General features: G+C 40.9%; 1 protein-coding gene across 1 annotated transcript in view; it reads left to right on the top strand.

Moving 5' to 3' along the window:
• SAXO1 (stabilizer of axonemal microtubules 1) overlaps positions 1-18,855 on the top strand; it is a 33,966-nt gene extending 15,111 nt beyond the window's left edge. Inside the window, exons 3-4 of the mRNA XM_033961467.1 lie at positions 6,707-6,912; positions 17,870-18,855. Of these exons, the coding sequence (XP_033817358.1) occupies positions 6,707-6,912; positions 17,870-18,855 (1,192 nt within the window). The remainder of the gene's footprint in view (positions 1-6,706; positions 6,913-17,869) is intronic.
• The last annotated feature ends 1,043 nt before the right edge of the window (positions 18,856-19,898 follow it).

The raw sequence follows: 19,898 nt of genomic DNA, 5'->3' as shown, positions 1-19,898 counted from the left end.
CAGACCTGCTAATGACCCTGTGGAATGGAGAGAGTTGTGGCAGATATCAGGGGGACAAAAAGTTAATGGAGAATCACCATAAGCAATAACACAGAGTCCAAAAGAAAAAATCAGTTCTACCTGAGCTTTTATCTAATAAAGATACCTAAGTAGCTAGCAATATATCATTCTCACCTGAATTTGGTATCTGAGCTGCTAGCAAGGAGTTCTTTGCATAGGTGCAGCATAGTCACCAGGAAAGATGAAAAAGGTTAGAAACACATTAAAATTGCAAATTACTATAGCTGCTAATGGTCCTGTGAAATAGAGAGAGTTGTGGCAGATATAGGAAAGAAAACGTTAAAAGATAATCAATAATCGGAAATCAGCATAAGCAATAACACAGAGTAGGAGTCCTAAAAGAGAAAACTCTGCTCTGATGGACCTTCTTATACTAAGCATGCCTAAGTGGCATCTGATGTCATAGGCACCGTTAGGACTTCCCACCAGAAAACTTTCAAATCTGATTGGGCGTGCTTTGGGTGTTGTTCAGCCAAACACACCTGTACTGACTTTTAATAATTTCCTTCACTTCTCACAGCTTTTACAAGAAGCCATTTCTCATCTGCTTAGTCTGTAGAGGCTCTGTTACCAAATTCTAAATGAAGTTCCCTCTATAGCTCTATGCCTTAAAGCACTGCTTTTATCTTCCATATGTCAGGGGTTCAAGTTTTAAGTGCAGTTAGCAAATATTTTATATTCGTTTTTCTACCAGAAAACCTTCAAACTCTTTGGCCATTCCTTAGCTTAAACATATTTGGGTTGAGCTTTAAAATGATCTGCAGCAATTCTCAAATTCCTAAAGCAGCCTGTTCTCTCATCCTAAACCCCTTCCCCCACCCCAACACATACACCATAATTCTAAAGCCAAGCTGAATTTATCAATAGTAATGTCTCTAGGATACATTCCTTCAACACCTGTCTAAGCCCTCTGAAGTTTTAGTAAACTCTTATAACTGTATAGGTATAAGTAAACTCTTATACCTTTATTGCATAAAAAGAAACACACTCCTACCACAATGGATTGTAGTTGAGAGCAAATGAATGTATCTGATGCACCTGTGCCTGCAAACTGCAGAATGCTGATGAAAAACAACAAAGTCCACAACTTATAAAAGCTGTTAGGATGCTGTTAAAATGAGTGAAGGTGGGATTTGAACCGGTGAGCTTGAGAAGATAGTCAAGGTACAACAAGGTATATTAACTTGGTGAGCCACAAATGGCTTTGTTCTGTCAGAGGAGAGGTTTCCTCCCATGATAGCTTAGGATGTCCTAGCCATGGGAAGGTGAAAATAGGTTTGCCTGGAAAGGGAAATGTGCTGATGAAAAACAGCAAAGTCTACCATCTAGACCAGTGGTCTCAAACTCGCAGCCTGGGGGCCACATGTGGCCTGCCAGGTACTATTTTGAAGCTCTTGGTATGTTTATCATAATCACAAAAGTAAAATAAAACAGTTTCTTGATCATATGTCTCTTTAGATATAAATTACAATATTATTATTAAGACTTAGCCAAAAGGAAAGATTTATAAAGAGTTTTGCATCATGCAAAATTGTCATTTCTTTAATAAGACATTACAGTGGTGCCTCGCATAACGGAAGCCTCGTACAGCGAACGCTGCGCATAACGAACTTTTTGTCTTGCTCCCTATAACGAACTTCGTTTCACACAACGAAGTCGCCCGAGGGGCCCGGGGGGGGGGGCGGAACTACTCTCGCCGCTTTCTAATGTGAGCCGGGAACAGCAGCACCCTCCTGTCTGAATGCAGTGTTCCATCATCTCCCTCCACCTTACCTTAAAAACCGAGTTTTCCGGCTTTCTTTTTCGGCCAGCCACACACTTTCAAAGAGCAGCACATGCGCGCATGCTCTGTTGTTCAATCTTCTCCTCTGACGCAACCGAAAACCGGAAGTTGCAGGAGAGGAGAACATTGATCAACTCCAGCAGCTGCGTGTGCACAGCTTTTTGAGATCGTGCGGCTGGGTGAGGGAGAAGGCTGGCAGGCTCTGCATGTGAGGTGAGGTGGAGGGAGGGAAATGTAGGGCTGCAGAACGAATTATTTTGTTTTACAGGTATTCTTATGGGACAACAGGGCTGCAGAACGAATTATTTTGTTTTACAGGTATTCTTATGGGAAAACGCGTTTCACACAACGAACGTTTCACATAACAAACTTGCTCCTGGAACGGATTAAGTTCGTTGTGTGAGGCACCACTGTAACTATTTTTTCCGAGGCCCTTCAAGTACCTACAAATCTAAAATGTGGCCCTGCAAAGGGTTTGAGTTTGAGACCACTGATCTAGATTGTCTTATGAGAGCTAATAAGAAGCTGTTAGGATGTTGTTAAAATTATTGAAGGTGAGGGTAGGATTAGAACCAGTGAGAGAATAGAATAGAGTAGAGGAGGTGCATTAACTTGGTGAGCTAGAAAATGCTTTCCTAGTGGTGACTCTGATATCATTCCTAAGCAGATGATACATAGTCAGGTCAGTAAGCTATGATATGACAGGGCAGTCAGATCCACATACTTGGAAGCTGATGTAGCTCAATGTGTTAAAATCCTCTGCTGATCTTGAAGAGGTTTGAGTTCAACACCCAGCGCATCTTTTAATTGTGGCATTGTACCTTGCAGGTGCACCTTGATGATCTCACCATGAGGTCACCATTGTGCAACTAGACACCTCCATTTGCAATGAAGGAAAATGCATGTTAAGGTCTGTATCTGGTTCTTCTGTTTTTAAGCTTTGAGAAATGAAGTAATGTGTGCAATCTTTATATATTTTTCATGTTCTTTCTTTGCTTTCAAAAAAGAGCTGATTGCAGCACTGTTTGGTGAGAAAATCCAAAGGTGTGTGTTTTTCATGTGCTGTAATTAGTTACTTATATTGCTGTTTGGGCTGAAAAGTACTATGTTTTGCATGCAATATGTTTGCATTGATGTGCCCTATTAATATGGTGGCTTATTAAATGTATTAGGAGGGAAAAACATATTCCTGAACTCTATTTAGAAAATATCATTTTGGAAGCCCAAAGGATGCCTATGTTTCGCCCATAGGAAGTCGCATCCAGCTGAAGCTGAAATTACACTGAACTGAAGCTAAAACCACACTTAGACAGCTTTTCATTCGCCTACAAGTTTTGCGCTATATGGACACCTAAATAGTGCCTATCTCAAGCCTAACCTTAACCATGCCCAGGTTACGCCCACGTCTATATAGGTAGATGTGACATAGATGCCAGTTTTTGTTGACGACTCCTACAAATAGATAGGCGCCCCTCGGAACTTGCGTCTACCTTCTAAGGACACCTAAGTAGAGCCTATCTCCGTCTAAGTCCCAATTAGTGATTGTTAAGACCCTTAAAACACTCATTGAAAATCAATAAAAATTGTTGAACTTAAAAAAAAAATATATCAGAGACAACCTCATGTGAAAGGCTATTCGATAACTGTGGAGTGGCCACTACAAACAAACAAAACTGTAGAAATGCAATGTTCTCGGACCCTGAAGATAATTTTATTCAAAATTTTCTTGGTAAAAGCAAAAACAGCAATGAAATTGTAATAAAAGCTCAGTCCACATATGTCTTTAAGAAAGGTCCGAGAACATTGCATTTCCACAGTCTCGTTTGTTTGTAGTGGCCACTGCACAGTTATCGAATAGCCTTTCACATGAGATTGTCTCTGATATATATTTTTTAAGTTCAACAATTTTTATTGATTTTCAAAAGAAGACACATAATATAAAGCCATACAAATTCTTATATCCATAATGCATGAACAACTCTCCATACATAGGAGAATACAGCAATGTAAATAACTTGATCTATTCCAGGGGTCTCAAAGTCCCTCCTTGAGGGCCGCAATCCAGTCGGGTTTTCAGGATTTCCCCAATGAATATGCATTGAAAGCAGTGCATGCACATAGATCTCATGCATATTCATTGGAGAAATCCTGAAAACCCGACTGGATTGCAGCCCTCGAGGAGGGACTTTGAGACCCCTGATCTATTCCAATAATATGCCTTGAACCCCCACCCCTTACTCTCACAAAGGCAGAAGTGAATGATCCACTATTAAGCAGAACAAATAATCAGGCATTAACATAGGGCTCCTTTTACTAAGGTGCGCTAGCGGTTTTAGCGCGCGCTAGACGCTAACACCCCCATAGAGCTTGCGTTAGTATTTTTCATTTAGTATGGGGTTTGCGCATGCTAATCTTCAGCGCGCGCTATAAACGCTAGCGCACCTTAGTAAAAGAAGCCCATAGTGTTTGATCAGGTCCCCAAATTTTACCAAAATGAAAATTATGTACTAAACTTAAATTGACATTGGCTTCATATTTATAAATGGTACAAACCAACTGCCACCAAAATTGGAAGTTTAGCATTTGAAAGTTTTTCCATTTACGTAGAATATCTTGTAAGGCAATGGCAGTAAGGACTGAAATAAAATCTTTCATATCTAAAGAACATAAGAATAGCCTTACTAGGTCAGACCAATGGTGCATTAAGCCCAGTAGCCCATTCTCAAGGTGGCCAATCCAGGTCACTAGTACCTGGCCAAAACCCAAGGAGTAGCAACATTCCATTCAGAATCCAAAAGAATAACAAGATTCCAGCATCCCAAAGTGTAACAAAAGATTCCGGAATTCCAAGGAGTAGCAACATTCCATGCTACTGATCCAGGGCAAGCAGTGGCTTCCCCCATGTCTTTCTCAATAACAGACTATGGACTTTTCCTCCAGGAACTTATCCAAACCTTTCTTAAAACCAGCTACGCTATCCGCTCTTACCACATCCTCTGGCAACGTGTTCCAGAGCTTAACTATTCTCTGAGTGAAAAAAAATTTCCTCTTATTGGTTTTAAAAGTATATCTACATCAAACTTATTCATGATAACAGTTAGATATTTCAAAAGGGCAGCTGAATTTGTTGCCAGACTTTCTTCCCAAAATTTTGCAATATGAACATTCAAATAGCATATGATCAAGTGTCCCTTCTGAAAGATTACAGGACCAACAGTTGCCTGATGTCAAAGAAAAGGCAGCTTAAGATTTGAGAGGAGTCCATAATGTTCTATGCGATATTGTGGACAGAGATTGTCCTGCAGAAGCAGATCTCAATTTTCGAATATGTCTGGCCCAAAAATAGTTCCAGTCCTTGTCAGTGAGTTGAGTAGAAAAACCGAGGACCAAGTTTGCTGTAGTTTGTGTAGAGAGCTTAGTATGTTTTTACCAATTGGATGCTTTGTATTTATTCTCAGCAATCTTCGAGGATGTTGTAATTATAGTTGGTTTAATATCCTTAGGGAATGAGTCCCTGTAATACGCTTTCAGTGAATGTCCCAATTGAAGACAGTTATAACATTGAGTGAATGAGAGCTTATATATTGTACGGGTCTCGTTAAAGGACAGCAGTATAGAGTTATCAAACATTTGACCAACTGTAAGAATATCTTTTTTTAGCCCCAGTGACCATAATTGTAATTTACCTTCAATTTTTATTTTTGGATTGTACCACATAGAACAGTAAACATTGTCTTGAGCTTTAACTTCCATATGATTATTCATCATATTTAACGCTTTTTGTGTAGACTTAATAACATGATTCTGTGAGATTGCGCTTGGAAGTTTCACATCTACTCATATTTAAGAGAGAGAGGAGTAACCATGTTATGTTCAAGAATTACCCAGGAAGGAATATCAGTTAGGGAATCACCTACCAACCAAAACATATCCTGGGCTTAGAAGCCCAATGATAATACTGTATATGTTAGGGAAGTTAAGCCCAAAAAGAAAGAAACATCAGGGTAGTGGTTATACACTTCTCATCTTCAAAGTGGGTGAAAAACACTCCCATTGTTCGTACAAAAATTTCTTAATTTTCTAATTTATACCAAAATGGTAACAGGAGTTCAATGTTTACAACTGCTTTTCGATATCCCCTGGAAAGACTGGGTTTTTAAAATATATTGATTGAAATTGCTCACACATCCTAAAACTAACCAAGGAGAGAAACATCAGAAACTTTACATGGGAAGGGGAACATGGGGGCCTCCTATAGCGCACAGCTATTCTAGAATAGAGCTATTCCAGTGCACTATAGGGATCCCATGTTCCCCCTCCCCCATCTCTGGATTATGGTGGTCTAAGAAAGAGTCCTTTACATAAATGGGTTGTTTTTTAAAAAAAAATATATTTTTAATTGTATTTCTTCGGAGCTATGTATGCTTTCATATGTTTGGACTCTGTATTTCAGAGACATGATAATTGCTTGTTGTACAATTGAAGAGAAAGCTGAGGGTTTGAGTAGCAAAAGGTTAATTTGTTCGAACAGAGGAATCAAACTGGGCCCAGGACACTTTTGTAGTGTTGTTTATTAACCACTAGGCTGAATTGTACGCTGTTTATAGTATAGAACAACATTGGAACTAAAAGAGCAGCTCAAGATAGAGAGCAGCATATGATAACCCAGACATAATCATTTGAAAGATACACAGGTGTTTTTACCCCATGTTTAACAATAATTGAAAAACAATTCTTTTTTAACAAAACACAATTTTAGGTACCTGGATGATTGTCTGCCACAAGCCTGGTGGACATGAGGCCTAAAATGACCATGCTGCTTCAAAATAATGTCCCTGCCTACTGTGCTATCATTATTTCCAGGACAGATTATGTACCTCATGATGTGAGGGCAAGAAAGCCGAAAAAACGGGCGGAATATGAACCACGGACAGAGAGGATGGATTTGAATTCCACCTATAAACTAGATTACAGTCCATATGGTGATGTCAGACCAGTATCTTCATTCAAACCTGTTCAAGGTAGAACGATGTGCCCTGTCATGATGGATGGATTAAGTACATACAGAGGTATGTTTTTTTTTTTAGAAGTGCTTGAATACTATGGAATTAAAATGCAGCCAGAGTAGTGCTATGTGTTTATTTACATTTATTGATATAGACCCTCTTAATATTCAGCAGGACTTAGCTGGCCAGGAATAGCTCCTGACTGGCTAAGTCTTGTTTGGCCAGCTATCCACTGATAATGAATGGGAGGTAGTCAGTTATCTCCCACTGAATATCAGGCTAGCCCAGTGACTGGCTATGTTGCGTGACATAGCCTGTCACCACCTATTTTCATTGGCTAGCCAGCTAAGGCACATGGCCAGATAGACCCACCTAACAGGCAGGTCTATCTTTTCTATTTTGTCTTAACCAGCTAAGCCGGTGTCCCGCAAACCTTTTGAAGCCATGGCACACTAAACTGGAGGGTACGGAAGTCAACATGACATTCACATCGGCATTCACGTATGCGTGGAGGCCCTCCAGAAGGGGCCCTGAGCTTGCTATTACTGCACGGCAAGAGGCACGATCTATAGGCAGTGAGCCGGCATTGGCACTTCTCCTCGCCAGTGTCTCGCTACACACCAGGAATCTCACCGCAGAACACAGTTTGCGATGCACTGAGCTAAGCCAATGAAAATTGGCTTGGTCAACTAAATGCAAGCCACCACATTGAATATTCAATGCCTTGGACAAAAGCACTAAGCAAATAGAACTCTTTCATAAGAATCTGACCCCATATTGAGTTAATTAGCTTGTTAAAGATAAATTTCACACATACTCTGGCTTTAAAAGATCCCAGATTCTTTTTTATAGATTGCTGCTGCATGAGAGGAGTTTATCCATCAAGGAATTTGTGTTTCCATCTATAAAACACAACTTTGCAAACCTAAATTGGGGTGCTTTTGTGATAAGTGCTTTTCCTCTGCCTTGGGTTCCAGATATAATTTGAGTCAGCAGTACAATTTACATGATATATTGTATAATTTCAGAATGGATGCTTGAATGCTTCCAGGGCTTCAACTTATTATGTGTACATTTTAATCAGGATTAGGTACTTGAATTTATCTACATAATCTAATTGTATACCTTTTTTTCCTTGGAGATACAAACACTGCATTGCTCGAAGCAATATAACGTGTTGTTTATAACCCACTTTCCCAGACACTTTAATGTTTTCAAGATGGGGACACATGGAAATTTGAAGTAACTTCGAAGCACAGGAATTCAGTAACAAGCACATTATTCTTTGGGATAGCAGAATTTTTGGATTATCCTAACTAAACTTCTGTAAATTCAGAATGCTCAAGGGAGCTCTCTCTATACACAGTTAATAATAAATTGTTTAAAACAAAAGGCTCTCTCTGCCTATTTTAGAAGCTGTCATCTCAGTAAACGTCCTACATGGAATACCAGTACAAAATATACTTTGGATCTCATGCTTTAATGACGTGTTCTTTCATTACAGATCTCAATCTGTATAATTTGGAGGAAAGACAGGAGAGGGGAGAGATGATAGAGATGTTTAAATGCCTACGTGATCTAAATGCGCATGAGTCGAGTCTTTTTCATTTGAAAAGAAGTTCTAAAATGAAAGGGCGTATGATGAAGTTAAGAGGTGATAGGCTCAGGAGTAATCTAAGGAAATACTTTTTTAAAGAAAGGGTGGTAGATGCATAGAACAATCTCCCGGAAGAGGTAGTGGACTGTGTCCGAATTCAAGAAAGTATGGGATAGACCATGTGAGATCTGTTACAGAGAGGAAGAGATAATGGTTACTGTGGATGGGCTGACTGGATGGTCCATTTGGCCTTTATCTGCTATCATGTTTCTATTATCAATCCAGGCCAGTGGTAATATAAAAGCGTAATACCCGAACTGGAGAGATAAGTTGCTGTTAAATGTGTGTTCCTGTAAAAAGAAGCAAGAAGACAAGATTGACAAATATTTGTGGTTTTCAAGGGAGATTTGTTGCAGCTCCAGTGCTGTTGGAGCTGTAAAATAAACTTGTTCATCCTAACCCATAATGACCCCTGGATCTGACCTAATGCAAACCAGGTCCTAAAGAAATAAGTCGGTGTAGGACTGTCTTTTTTTTTCTTTATTTTTAGCGCTGATGGACTTGATTGGCCCCACCCTAAGGAAAGTGTTGAACATTTTCACTGTGACTTGATGTTTTGGTACGGGCATGAGACCAGGGCCAGATTAAGGCCAACTGATGCCCTAAGTGCATAACTCCAAAATGGTGCCCCTCAGCACTTCCATTACTTAAGTGGCAAGACATTAACGCTCAACAAGAGCTGAGAAATATCATTATTGTACAAAACAAATCATATATATTTATAATGATTCGAAAAACACTGAAATTCACCTTGGGTAATGGCTGTGGCAGACAGCAGTGAAAGAGTTAAAGGGATAGCTAGGGGGGAAAACTCCATGGTGCCCCCCCCCTTTTCTTGGTGCCCTAAACGCATGCTTATTTTGCTCAAGGGTTAATTCAGAGCTGCCCTTGTTACTGTATATTCAGTAAAGGTCACTGTGCATGTATACTTTGACTTGTTGCATCACAGTTCTAGAAAGTCTTTTTATATTCCAATGTAGTAATAATTACATCATACATCTTCCAGTCACATATGTTCTTTCCAATCCTTAATTTCAATGTAAAAGGAACAGGTTGAAAGCTGCTTGCTGTAAGTACTGTATAATGGGGTGTTTCTCTAACAGTTTGGGTATGTGAACGACTGGGGGTATGTGAACGACTGGGGGGACTTCATAATTAGGAAGTTATGAATCAGGATGGGAGCAGAATGGTGGGTTATAATTGGCAAGGGTCTAAGTGAATGAGTAACACAGTAAATGATGGCAGATAAAGATCTGAACGGTCCATCCATTCTGCCCATTAGTGCCATGCTGTGGGAGCCGAATGGTCCAGGAGCTCTCTGATCTGTTGTTGAAGTTTCTATCTGAGTGCCTTGTACATGAGGGATTGTGAATAGGAGGCTATGTTGAGTAAGTGGATGGGGGTTATGAGTGATATTGGGAGGCTAAGTGAGTAATTAAATTAATGGGGGGGAGGGGGAGAGTAGGGGTATAGTCACCATTGAGCAAAATGCCCAGGTATGATGGTAGGAGCAGCCTATAGTATTGAACTCTCTCCCTCCAGCCATTTCTCTCTTTACCACGGCCCACCCCACCCCAGGATCCAACATCTCAGAAATCTCCTCTCCCATCCCTTTGCAGCCTGGTATCTTTATTCTCTCCCCCCCCCCCATGGTCAATGGTCCCAGGCCTTTCAGGGCCATGATCAGCTTACAGTAAGTTACATTATAGAATCGAGTCACAGCATGGGAAAGACCTAGGAAGGGCAAGGCAGAGGCAGCCTGTTTCAATCAAGTTGCCTCTGCCAGCAATCCACATGCGTTTTGAAGACTGTGGATCCTGGCGGAAAGATGCCAGGCCTATGTGGGGAGGAAGTTAGAGAGGTGCTGGGCTGGAAGGGGGAGGGGGAGGAAGGCTAGTCCTTCACAGAGAGAAAGGGAGGGAGATTAGAGATATGCCAGACCCTGGAGAGAGAGAGGGGAATAAATGCTGGAATTGAGTGGAAGAGGACGAGAGCAAAGGAGAGGGTAAGGGAGAGATGTTGCAACTGGGTGTAGAGCAGAAGGAGGGGGAGAAAGAGAAAGATCTGAAGTAAGAAGGAGGGGGAGAAATATTGGAGCTGAGGGGAAGTAGAGGGAAGGGGAGAGAGAGAGGAAGAGTCCTGGAGTATAGAAGAGAAGAGAGGATGCTGGACTGTGGATTTGTGGGGGATAGAGAGAGAGATTAAACCATAGGAGAGAGATACTAGACCAAGAGATGGAGAGAGAGGCTGGACCATGGGTGGGATGCAAGAGTAAGGGAGGAGAGAAGAGAGAAAACGGACATAGTAAAGGAGAGAGGAAATGCAAACCATGGAAACAGCACAGGGAAAGGGATGCAGAGGAAATATGCCGAGTATAAAGGAAGGATGTGGATACTGAGAGGATAGTTGCAGAACATGAAGAGAGGATATGGTTAGGAAACCAGAGGGGAGATACTGGAAAGAATAGATAGGGACACAGAAGAAAAATAGATAGTGGACATAGAGAAGAAATGTTAAAAGGACAGGAGACCCTGGAAAGAAAATTAAGAGAAAACAGAGTAGTAAAGAGACATTGGGGCCAAACCAATGACCAGACAACAAAGGTAGAGTCTTATACAGGGGCAACATTACCTCCTTTTTCTTACTGGCCATGACTCTCCCTATGCACTCAATCATCAGCTTTCACCGTTGCTTTTTCAACCTGTTTGACCATCATAAGATCATCACATATTATCACACCCAAGTCTTGCTTCTATTTTGTGTATAAAGGTTCTTCACCCCCTACACTGTTGTGTTACCTCAGATTTTTACAGCACAAATGCCTGACCTTTGCATTTCTTAGCATTAAATCTTAGCTACCAAATTCCTGGCCATTCTTCAAGCTTCACTAGGTCCTTTCTCATGTTCTCTGCACCATCAGAGGAGTCTACTCTATTGTAGATTTTAGAATCATCCGCACAGAAGCATATCTTACCAGACAGCCCTTCAACAATATCACTTACAAAAATGTTTAAAAGAACAATTCTAAGAATCAAAACTTGCAACACACCATTAGTAACATTGAAACATAGAAATAGACGGCAGATAAGGGCCATGGCCCATCTAGTCTTCCCACCCCAATGACTCTCCCCTACCTTTCTCTGTGAATAGATCCCACGTGTCTATCCCATTTGGCCTTAAAATCAGGCACGCTGCTGGCCTCAATAACCTGAAGTGGAAGACTATTCCAGCGATCAACCACCCTTTCAGTGAAAAAGAATTTCCTGGTATCCCCGTGCAGTTTCCCGCCCCTGATTTTCCACGGATGCCCCCTTGTTGCCGCGGGACCCTTAAAAAAGAAGATATCTTCTTCCACCTCGATGCAGCCCGTGAGATACTTGAATGTCTTGATCATGTCACCCCTCTCTCTGCGTTCCTCAAGTGAGTACAGCTGCAACTTATCCAGCCGTTCCTCGTACGGGAGATCCTTGAGTCCTGAGACCATCCGGGTGGCCATTCTCTGGACTGACTCCAGTCTCAGCACATCCTTACGGTAATGCGGCCTCCAGAATTGCACACAGTATTCCAGGTGGGGCCTCACCATGGATCTATACAATGGCATAATGACTTCAGGTTTACGGCTGACGAAACTCCTGCGTATGCAACCTATGATTTGCCTTGCCTTGGATGAAGCTTGCTCCACTTAATTGGCAGTCTTCATGTTCTCACTGATGATCCCTTTCCTAAGAATAATCTCTGTTTACCACTTAAACAGTTCCTGACTGAGTAGAAACATAGAAAAATAACAGCCAAATGGCCAAAAGGCCCATCAAGTCTGCCATACACAGCATCTTCTATTTTCTCTCTCTAAGAAATCACATGTGTCTGTTCCATGCTTTCTTGAATTCAGACACAACTTTTTGTCTCCATCACCTCTACAGGGAGACTATTCCATGCATCTACCACCCCTGAAAAAAAAAAAGTGTTTCCTTAGATTACTCCTAAACCTATCATCTCTTAGCTTTATCCTATGCCCTCTCATGCTGGAGTTTTCTTTCATTTGAAAAAGGCTCACCTCCTGTATATTAATGCCACAGAGATATTTAAATGTCTCTATGATATCCTCTCTCTCCTGTCTTTCTTCCAAAGTACTTCACCAAACAGGAAGAGGAAGTAACTTGAGAAGAGTATGAGGAAGAAGCTGACCACTTAATGATATTTGGATTAATAGGTTCTCTGAGGAAGCCGGTCTGGTGAAACGCATCAGAACCTGTAATAGAGCCTTGACAGTATTACAGCAGCCTCAGTTAAGTACCCAAAAGGGTTTCAAGTAACGGCTTATTGCCAGCTAATGAATAGTATATCTCAAATGACTGCTTATTGTGCCATGATTGACCCCAGTTGTGAAATTTCTACCTAAAACGGCCTGAGCAGTTTTTCAGTCAATGTGGGATTAGTCAGAGTACTTCTGTGGGGGTGCCTTTTTTGTTTGAAATATTGTTTCTTCCAAAGTATACATATTGAGGTCTCTAAGTCTGTCCCTAATAGGGCTTATATTAAGACCTACCCTGAAAATCATGCTAGAGTTTATTTTTGGGATAGATCTTATTTTGGGATAGATCTTATTTTGGGGGAAACACAGTAGCAGCCTTCTCGACCGACTCCATCCTATTTCTTCTTGAAGGTGTGGTCTCCAGAATTGCACACAGTATTCCAAATGGGGCCTTACCAGAAACTTATACAACGGCACTATCACCTCCCTTTTTCCTACTGACCTTTCTTTTCCATATGCTCCTAAGGATCCTCTTGGCTTTAACAGTCACTTTTTACCTCTTTTGCAACCTTGAGGTTATTAGACACAATCAAGTCTCTCCCCAAGTCTCACTCTTGTTTTATACACAGAAATACTTCACCCCCCCCCCCCTTTACTATACTGTTCTGGACCATTCTTCAAGCATTGCTAGATCCAGCCTCATGTTATCCACAGCCTCTGGGGTGTCTACCCTATTACAGAGTTTGGTATTATCCACAAAAGTCCTTCTGTTAAAAAGAGCTGGTCCAAGGACAGATCCCTGTGGCATTCCACTAATAACATCCTTTTCCATGAAGCAAACCTCATTTACCACTACCCTTTGTCTCCTGCCACTCAATCAGGTTTTAATCCAGTTTGACACTTTAAGTTCTATCAAGGTCACTCAGATTGTTTATCAGCTGCCTATGTGGAACTGTGTCAAAGTACACCATATCTAGCGTCCCCTCCCATATCCAGCTATTTGGTCACCCAAAGAAATCAATCATAAGAACATAAAAACATAAGAATAGCCTTACAGGGTCAGACCAATGGTTCATCAAGCCCAGTAGCCCGTTCTCACGGTGGCCAATCCAGGTCATTAGTACCTGCCCAAAACCCAAGGAGTAGCAATATTCCATGCTACCGATCCAGGGCAAGCAGTGGCTTCTCCCATGTCTTTCTCAATAACAGACTATGGACTTTTCCTCTAGGAACTTGTCCAAACCTTTCTTACCACAGCCTCTGGCAATGCATTCCAAAGCTTAACTATTCTCTGAGTGAAAAATTTCCTCCTATTAGTTTTAAAAGTATTTCTTTGTAACTTCATTGAGTGTCCCCTAGTCTTTGTCATTTTTGACGGACTGAAAAATCGATCCACTTGTACCCGTTCTACTCCACTCAGGATTTTGTAGACTTCAATCATATCTCCCCTCAGCTGTCTCTTTTCCAAGCTGAAGAACCCTAATCGTTATAGTCTTTCCTCATACGAGAGAAGATCCATCTCCTTTATCATCTTGGTAACTGTTCTTTGAACCTTTTCTAGCACCACTGTATCTTTCTTGAGATAAGGAGACCAGAATTGAATGCAATACTTACATTACATTACATTACATAAGTGATTTCTATTCCGCTTGTGCCTTGCGGTTCTAAGCGGATTACAAGTTAGAAGACTGGACATTTCCAGTAGCATTGCAGTACATATAAACAAGAATGCGTTAAGTTACAATTGTTGTTCTGGACTTTTCCAGGATAAATTGGTAGTAGATAGTAGATAGTGATAGGTTATTTAGACGAATAGAGATAATATTGTCCGGATTCTGTTGTTTAGACGAGTAGAGATAATACTGTTCGGATTCGGGTGTTGCTGGTGGTGGTGTTTGGGTAGTCATGAGAGCATTATCTTAAACTTTTGTGAGGTTATGATGATGGGAAGTGTTTTTTGAAGAGATGAGTTTTGATTTCTTTTCGGAATGCTTTAATACTCCAGATGAGATCGCACCATGGAGCGATAAGGGGCATTATAACATTCTTAGTCTTGGTAACCATCCCTTTTTAAATAATTCCTAGCATCCTGTTTGCTTTTTTGGCCACTGCAGCACATTGGGTGGAAGGTTTCATCGAATTGTCTATGATAATACCCATATCCTTTTCTTAGGCGCTAATCCCCAAGGTGGACCCTAGCATCCGGTAACTGTGATGCAGATTATTCTTCCCAATGTGTATCACTTTGCAGTTGTCCACATTAAATTTCATCTGCCATTTGGACGCCCAGTCTTCCAATTTCCTAAGATCCGCCTGCAATTTTTCACAATTTGCATGCGTTTTGCCAACTTTGAACAGTTTATTGTCATCTGCAAATTTAATCACCTCACTCATCGTTCTAATGTCCAAATCATTTATAAATAAGTTAAATAGCACCGGTCCCAGTACAGACCCCTGCAGCACTCCACTGTTTATCCTCCTCCATTGAGAAAAATGACCATTTAACCCTACCCTCTGTTTTCTATCCGATAACCAATTCCTAATCCACAACTGAACTTTGCCACCTATCCTATGACACTTTAATTTTCTGAGGAACCTTTCGTGAGGAACTTTATCAAAAAGCTTTCTGAAAATCTAGATACACTATATCAACCAGCTCACCTTTATCCACATGTTTATTCACACATTTAAAGAAGTCAAGCAAATTGGTGAGGCAAGATCTCTGAGATTTCTTTCAGTTCCTCCGCATTATCACCCTTGAAAACCATTTCCGGTTCAGGTAGATCTCTTACATCTTCTTCCATAAAGACCAAAGCAAAAAATTTATTCAGATTTTCCGCAATGGCCTTATCCTCCCTGAGCACCCCTTTTGCTCCTTGATCATCCAACGGTCCCACAGATTCCCTCACAGGTTTTCTGCTTCTGATGTACTTAAAAAAATTGTTATGAGTTTTTGTCTTGCAAGTTTCTCTTCATATTCTTTCTTAGCTGTCTTTATCAATGCTTTGCATCTAACTTGCCAGTGCTTGTGTTTCTTATTTTCTTTATTTAGATCCTTTTTCCATTCTTTAAAGGATGGTTTTTTTGGTTCTAATAGCCTCTTTCACTTCACCTTTTAATCATGCCAGCTCTTGTTTCCTCTTGTTTCCACCTTTCCTGATATGTGGAATACATCTAATCTGGGCTTTCACGAGGGTATTTTTAAATAACATCCACGACTGGTTTACAGACCTAACCTTTGCAACTGATCCTTTTAACTTCTTTTTATCCATTTTCCTCATTTTATCATAATCGCCCTTTTTGAAAATTTTTTGCGATGTTACTCCTGGAATCAGCTCAAATTTGATCACATTATGATCACTGTTTCTGAGTGGATCCAACACAGTTAACTTCTGTACTATGTCTTGCATTCCACTACGGACCAAATCTAAAATAGCACCCCCTCTTATCGGTTCCCGGACCAGTTGCTCCAAGAAGCAATGACATCTAGGAATTTTACCTCTCTAGCACTCCCCAATATAACATTTAACTAGTCAATGTTGGGGTAATTGAAATCAGGTCACACTAGATGAGATAAATCAATCACAAAAAAACACTACATATTTAATCTCCTTCTACTGGTGAGAGAGAAGCAAAATTGCTGCAAATAAATATGAAGGAGAAAATGACCTCAATTCCATCAAGGCACTCATCATAACAGAACCAAGCTGTAAAAAGAGTGAGCCCTCAAATCATCATAAGTCATTAAAAACTCCTTCAAACAAGTAAGCAATATCCCTTCCCAATCCACAGCAGGAGAGCACAAGAAAGGAAAGAAACAGTCAAGTGTGAGGTAGACAGTCTAATTAGCTAGAGATGCCTAAATCAGTATGCATCTACTCCGAGGTGCCTACCAGGAAATAGGCACAGTCAGAGACAGATTCTGGGTGGATTCTGGGTCTAGCTTGACTTAGGCGCTCTCATTTAGACCATGAAAACCCTGGCCTATATGGGAGTGCGCCTAAGGTTTCAATACTTACTGGCGCCTAGGTGCAAATCTATATATGGAGCCTAGTGGAAGATTGACAATTGTGCTTGACAGCGCCTAGCAGTTATGCACAGTTTATAGAATCAGGGTGTTGGTTAATTGGAAAATGGCGGGGGGAGAGGGAATAAGTCTTGTCTTTATGAGAAGCTTGGAGCAATATGGGGACCAAAACTATACCAGGGTACACCTGGCGGGGCCACCGCGTGTGTGGATCGCCGGACTTGAAGGACCTAGGGTCTGTTCCGGAGATGGCGCTTCTTATGTTCTTATATTCTATTAAGTTTATTGTGCTGTAATGTTAATATTATTTGTAAATGCATCATCTCTTGTGCACAATTGAAGTTTTAAAAATGAATAAAGAATTAAAAAAAAAAAAAGATTCAGGGCCTTAGTGCATGTTAAATCTGTTAGCGTGCCTTAGTAAAAGGACCCCGGTGTGAAGCGTGCCCCTTTTGTGGTGTCTGCAATGAGGTGCCAATTTACAGAATGACTACCTTTCACTATTTCATCTGTTTGACACTCATTTTGTTTATATTATATGTGATGCTCTTTTTTTTAAAATAAAATCTTTATTCATTTTCAAACTTACAATAAGTGTGACAAGTTAAAACATTTTAACATTAAATATATCACTTAATATTCAGCAATAATACAAATCATATAACCTTATTTCCTTCCCTTCCCACCCTTTCATAACAAATATCCTATATAGAAGATGATACACTAAAATTCCCCCCCCCTCCCTGAATATTGAACTTATAAATTTAAGGGAAAAATGGCATCTGTTCATTACAATATTTTGTTAACGGCTCCCACACATTTTGAAATTTCCTTAAATTCCCCCTAATTTATTTATTATATGTGATGCTCTTTAAAAAAGGTGTATTAATTCCTAAAGTAGCTTCACAGGCTTCTTTTGTGAGTGTTGGATATCATTGACCACTCTGTCTTATTCCATTCCACTTCTATAGCTAGGATTGAATTATAAAAGGTTTTAGTTGCTGTTTTAATGTATATAAGTGCTTCCTGGAATGTTATTTAATTTTTTTGAGAGTTTGGTTTAGCTTTTTTTTTTGTCTTCCAGGTGACTATAAGAAATGGCAAGAAGCAAAACGTGAGTCACTCAAACCACGAAATGTACGTGAATCACCAGGATTGTTTGACAACACAACCACGTGTCACGATGATTATCAGTTTAGGGGTATACCTGTCACAAAGAGCTTCAAACCTTCTAATGTAGCCCGGATTTCAACCACACCCATGGAACATGAGTCCAACTATAGAAAGGAATATATCCCATTCCGTTTAGAACGACGTGAAGTCCGTGAAAAGGCACAGTACAAGCCCAGTGACATACCATTTGATACTCTGACCACCCACAGGAAAGATTTCAGGGGGTCTCAAGGTGAAGCAGCAAAGTTAATAAGACCCTGTTATTTCATACCAAAACGTGATGTTCCGTTTTCAGACAGCACAGAATTCCAGGACCAATACAAAGCATGGCCAAATCTTCCAGCACAGCCCAGGAAAATGGCTGCATATATACCCCCAGAGGAGAAAATGGACTGCCTTTCAACTCACGCCCGCGATTTTAAAGAGTTCAAGGTAAAACCACGCAGCCCATTTATCCCTTTGGTATCGATTAAAAAAAGTGCACCTTTCGATAACAATTCCACCATGAAGGAAGACTACAGGTTTTGGCAGTACAATAAACCTGAAATGATCAAACCTAAACAGCAATGGCTAGTGCCAAAAGACCCTTTTGATGATGTGACTACTTTCCGAAGGGATTACACTGAAAAGCCATGCCCCTTTACTACCAGTTGCAAGCCACCGGCTCCACCACCTAGGTCTTTCATACCCTTGGATGCTCACAGCACTTATGCTATTAGCTACACGCCAAAGCAAATTCATAAATGCCCTGCCTCTTATAAAGACCCTCCAGGCTATATTTATGAAGAAACTGATTCCGCTGGTCACAAGCTGTATAGATATGTTTCAAAGCAGGACAGCCCTCGTTTAGAAAGTGCACGAGTCAGTGAAGCAATTCTGCCAGAGAAAACTACTTGATGCTGAAAGACAACTGCCTTTGGTTCTGCTGATAATGACTCTGCCCTTTAAATAATAACTTCATATGTAATATATAATCTGTACAATATCTTCCTTAATTTTTAATGTTTTAATAAATATTTTAAGATAATAACATTTCTGTGGTGATGCTAGATTTCCATAGGGGCATGTAGTAAATACTCCAAAACATTCAAATGATTCCCATCGCTGACCCTGCTTGGAAAGCAAGGTGAGTAGGGCATTTTGAATGAAATGCTCAGTCTTTCTGTCTGATGCTGATAACATCTATGGAGGATGATAGGTCTGTACAGCAAGGCACCGGAGCGTATGTCATTTTAAAGTGAAATAAAAAAATGCAAACAGTGAAAAAACGTTATAAACAGCTTAATGATGGTACAGAATAAGTGTTAATGAGACACAGGGCAGGATTAAGTCTTTGGACTGGCTGTAAATAAACAAGCACATTAGCACCCTATCATGCTATAAATACATTTTTAAGCCTTCAATCTCTCTCCCCCCGAATAATCATATCGCCCTGCTCACCCTCCTGGCAGAAACATATCATGCTCACCCCCAAGTTGTAATCATTTTCACCATCCTCCCCTCCTATAGAAGTAGCCTAAGGGATCTGGCCAATCAGAATCTTAGGCCACTCCCAATGCATCCCAGAATGCACTGAGAATGGGACCTATGATTCTGGTTGACCCAGGTGCCTAAGTTAAGTGCTTGGGCCAATTAGGGCCTAAGGCCCCTCCTCGGTGTATTCCATTATGTACCGGGAACCGGTAGGCCCGTAATTCGTGAGATGGTGGGACAGCCGGCTGGAGGCAGGAAGGATGCCTCCAGCTGGCGAGTGATTTAAAGTAGAGGGGGGTTCTATGGGCAGGCTGGGGGGGTCCGGGGAGTGGAAGGGGGTCTGGGGGTGGGCGGGCTGGGGGGTTCTGGCAGTAGGGATACCTGGGATGTTAGGGGGGATGGGTGGGGGGTTCGGCAGGAGGGACTGGGCATCCCTCATGCCGGCGATGTATGGGGGACTGTTGGCC

Source organism: Geotrypetes seraphini, chromosome 1 (assembly GCF_902459505.1).
Source record: "Geotrypetes seraphini chromosome 1, aGeoSer1.1, whole genome shotgun sequence".
Taxonomy (NCBI): Eukaryota; Metazoa; Chordata; class Amphibia; order Gymnophiona; family Dermophiidae; genus Geotrypetes; species Geotrypetes seraphini.
This window is presented reverse-complemented; position numbering and strand designations above follow the sequence as displayed.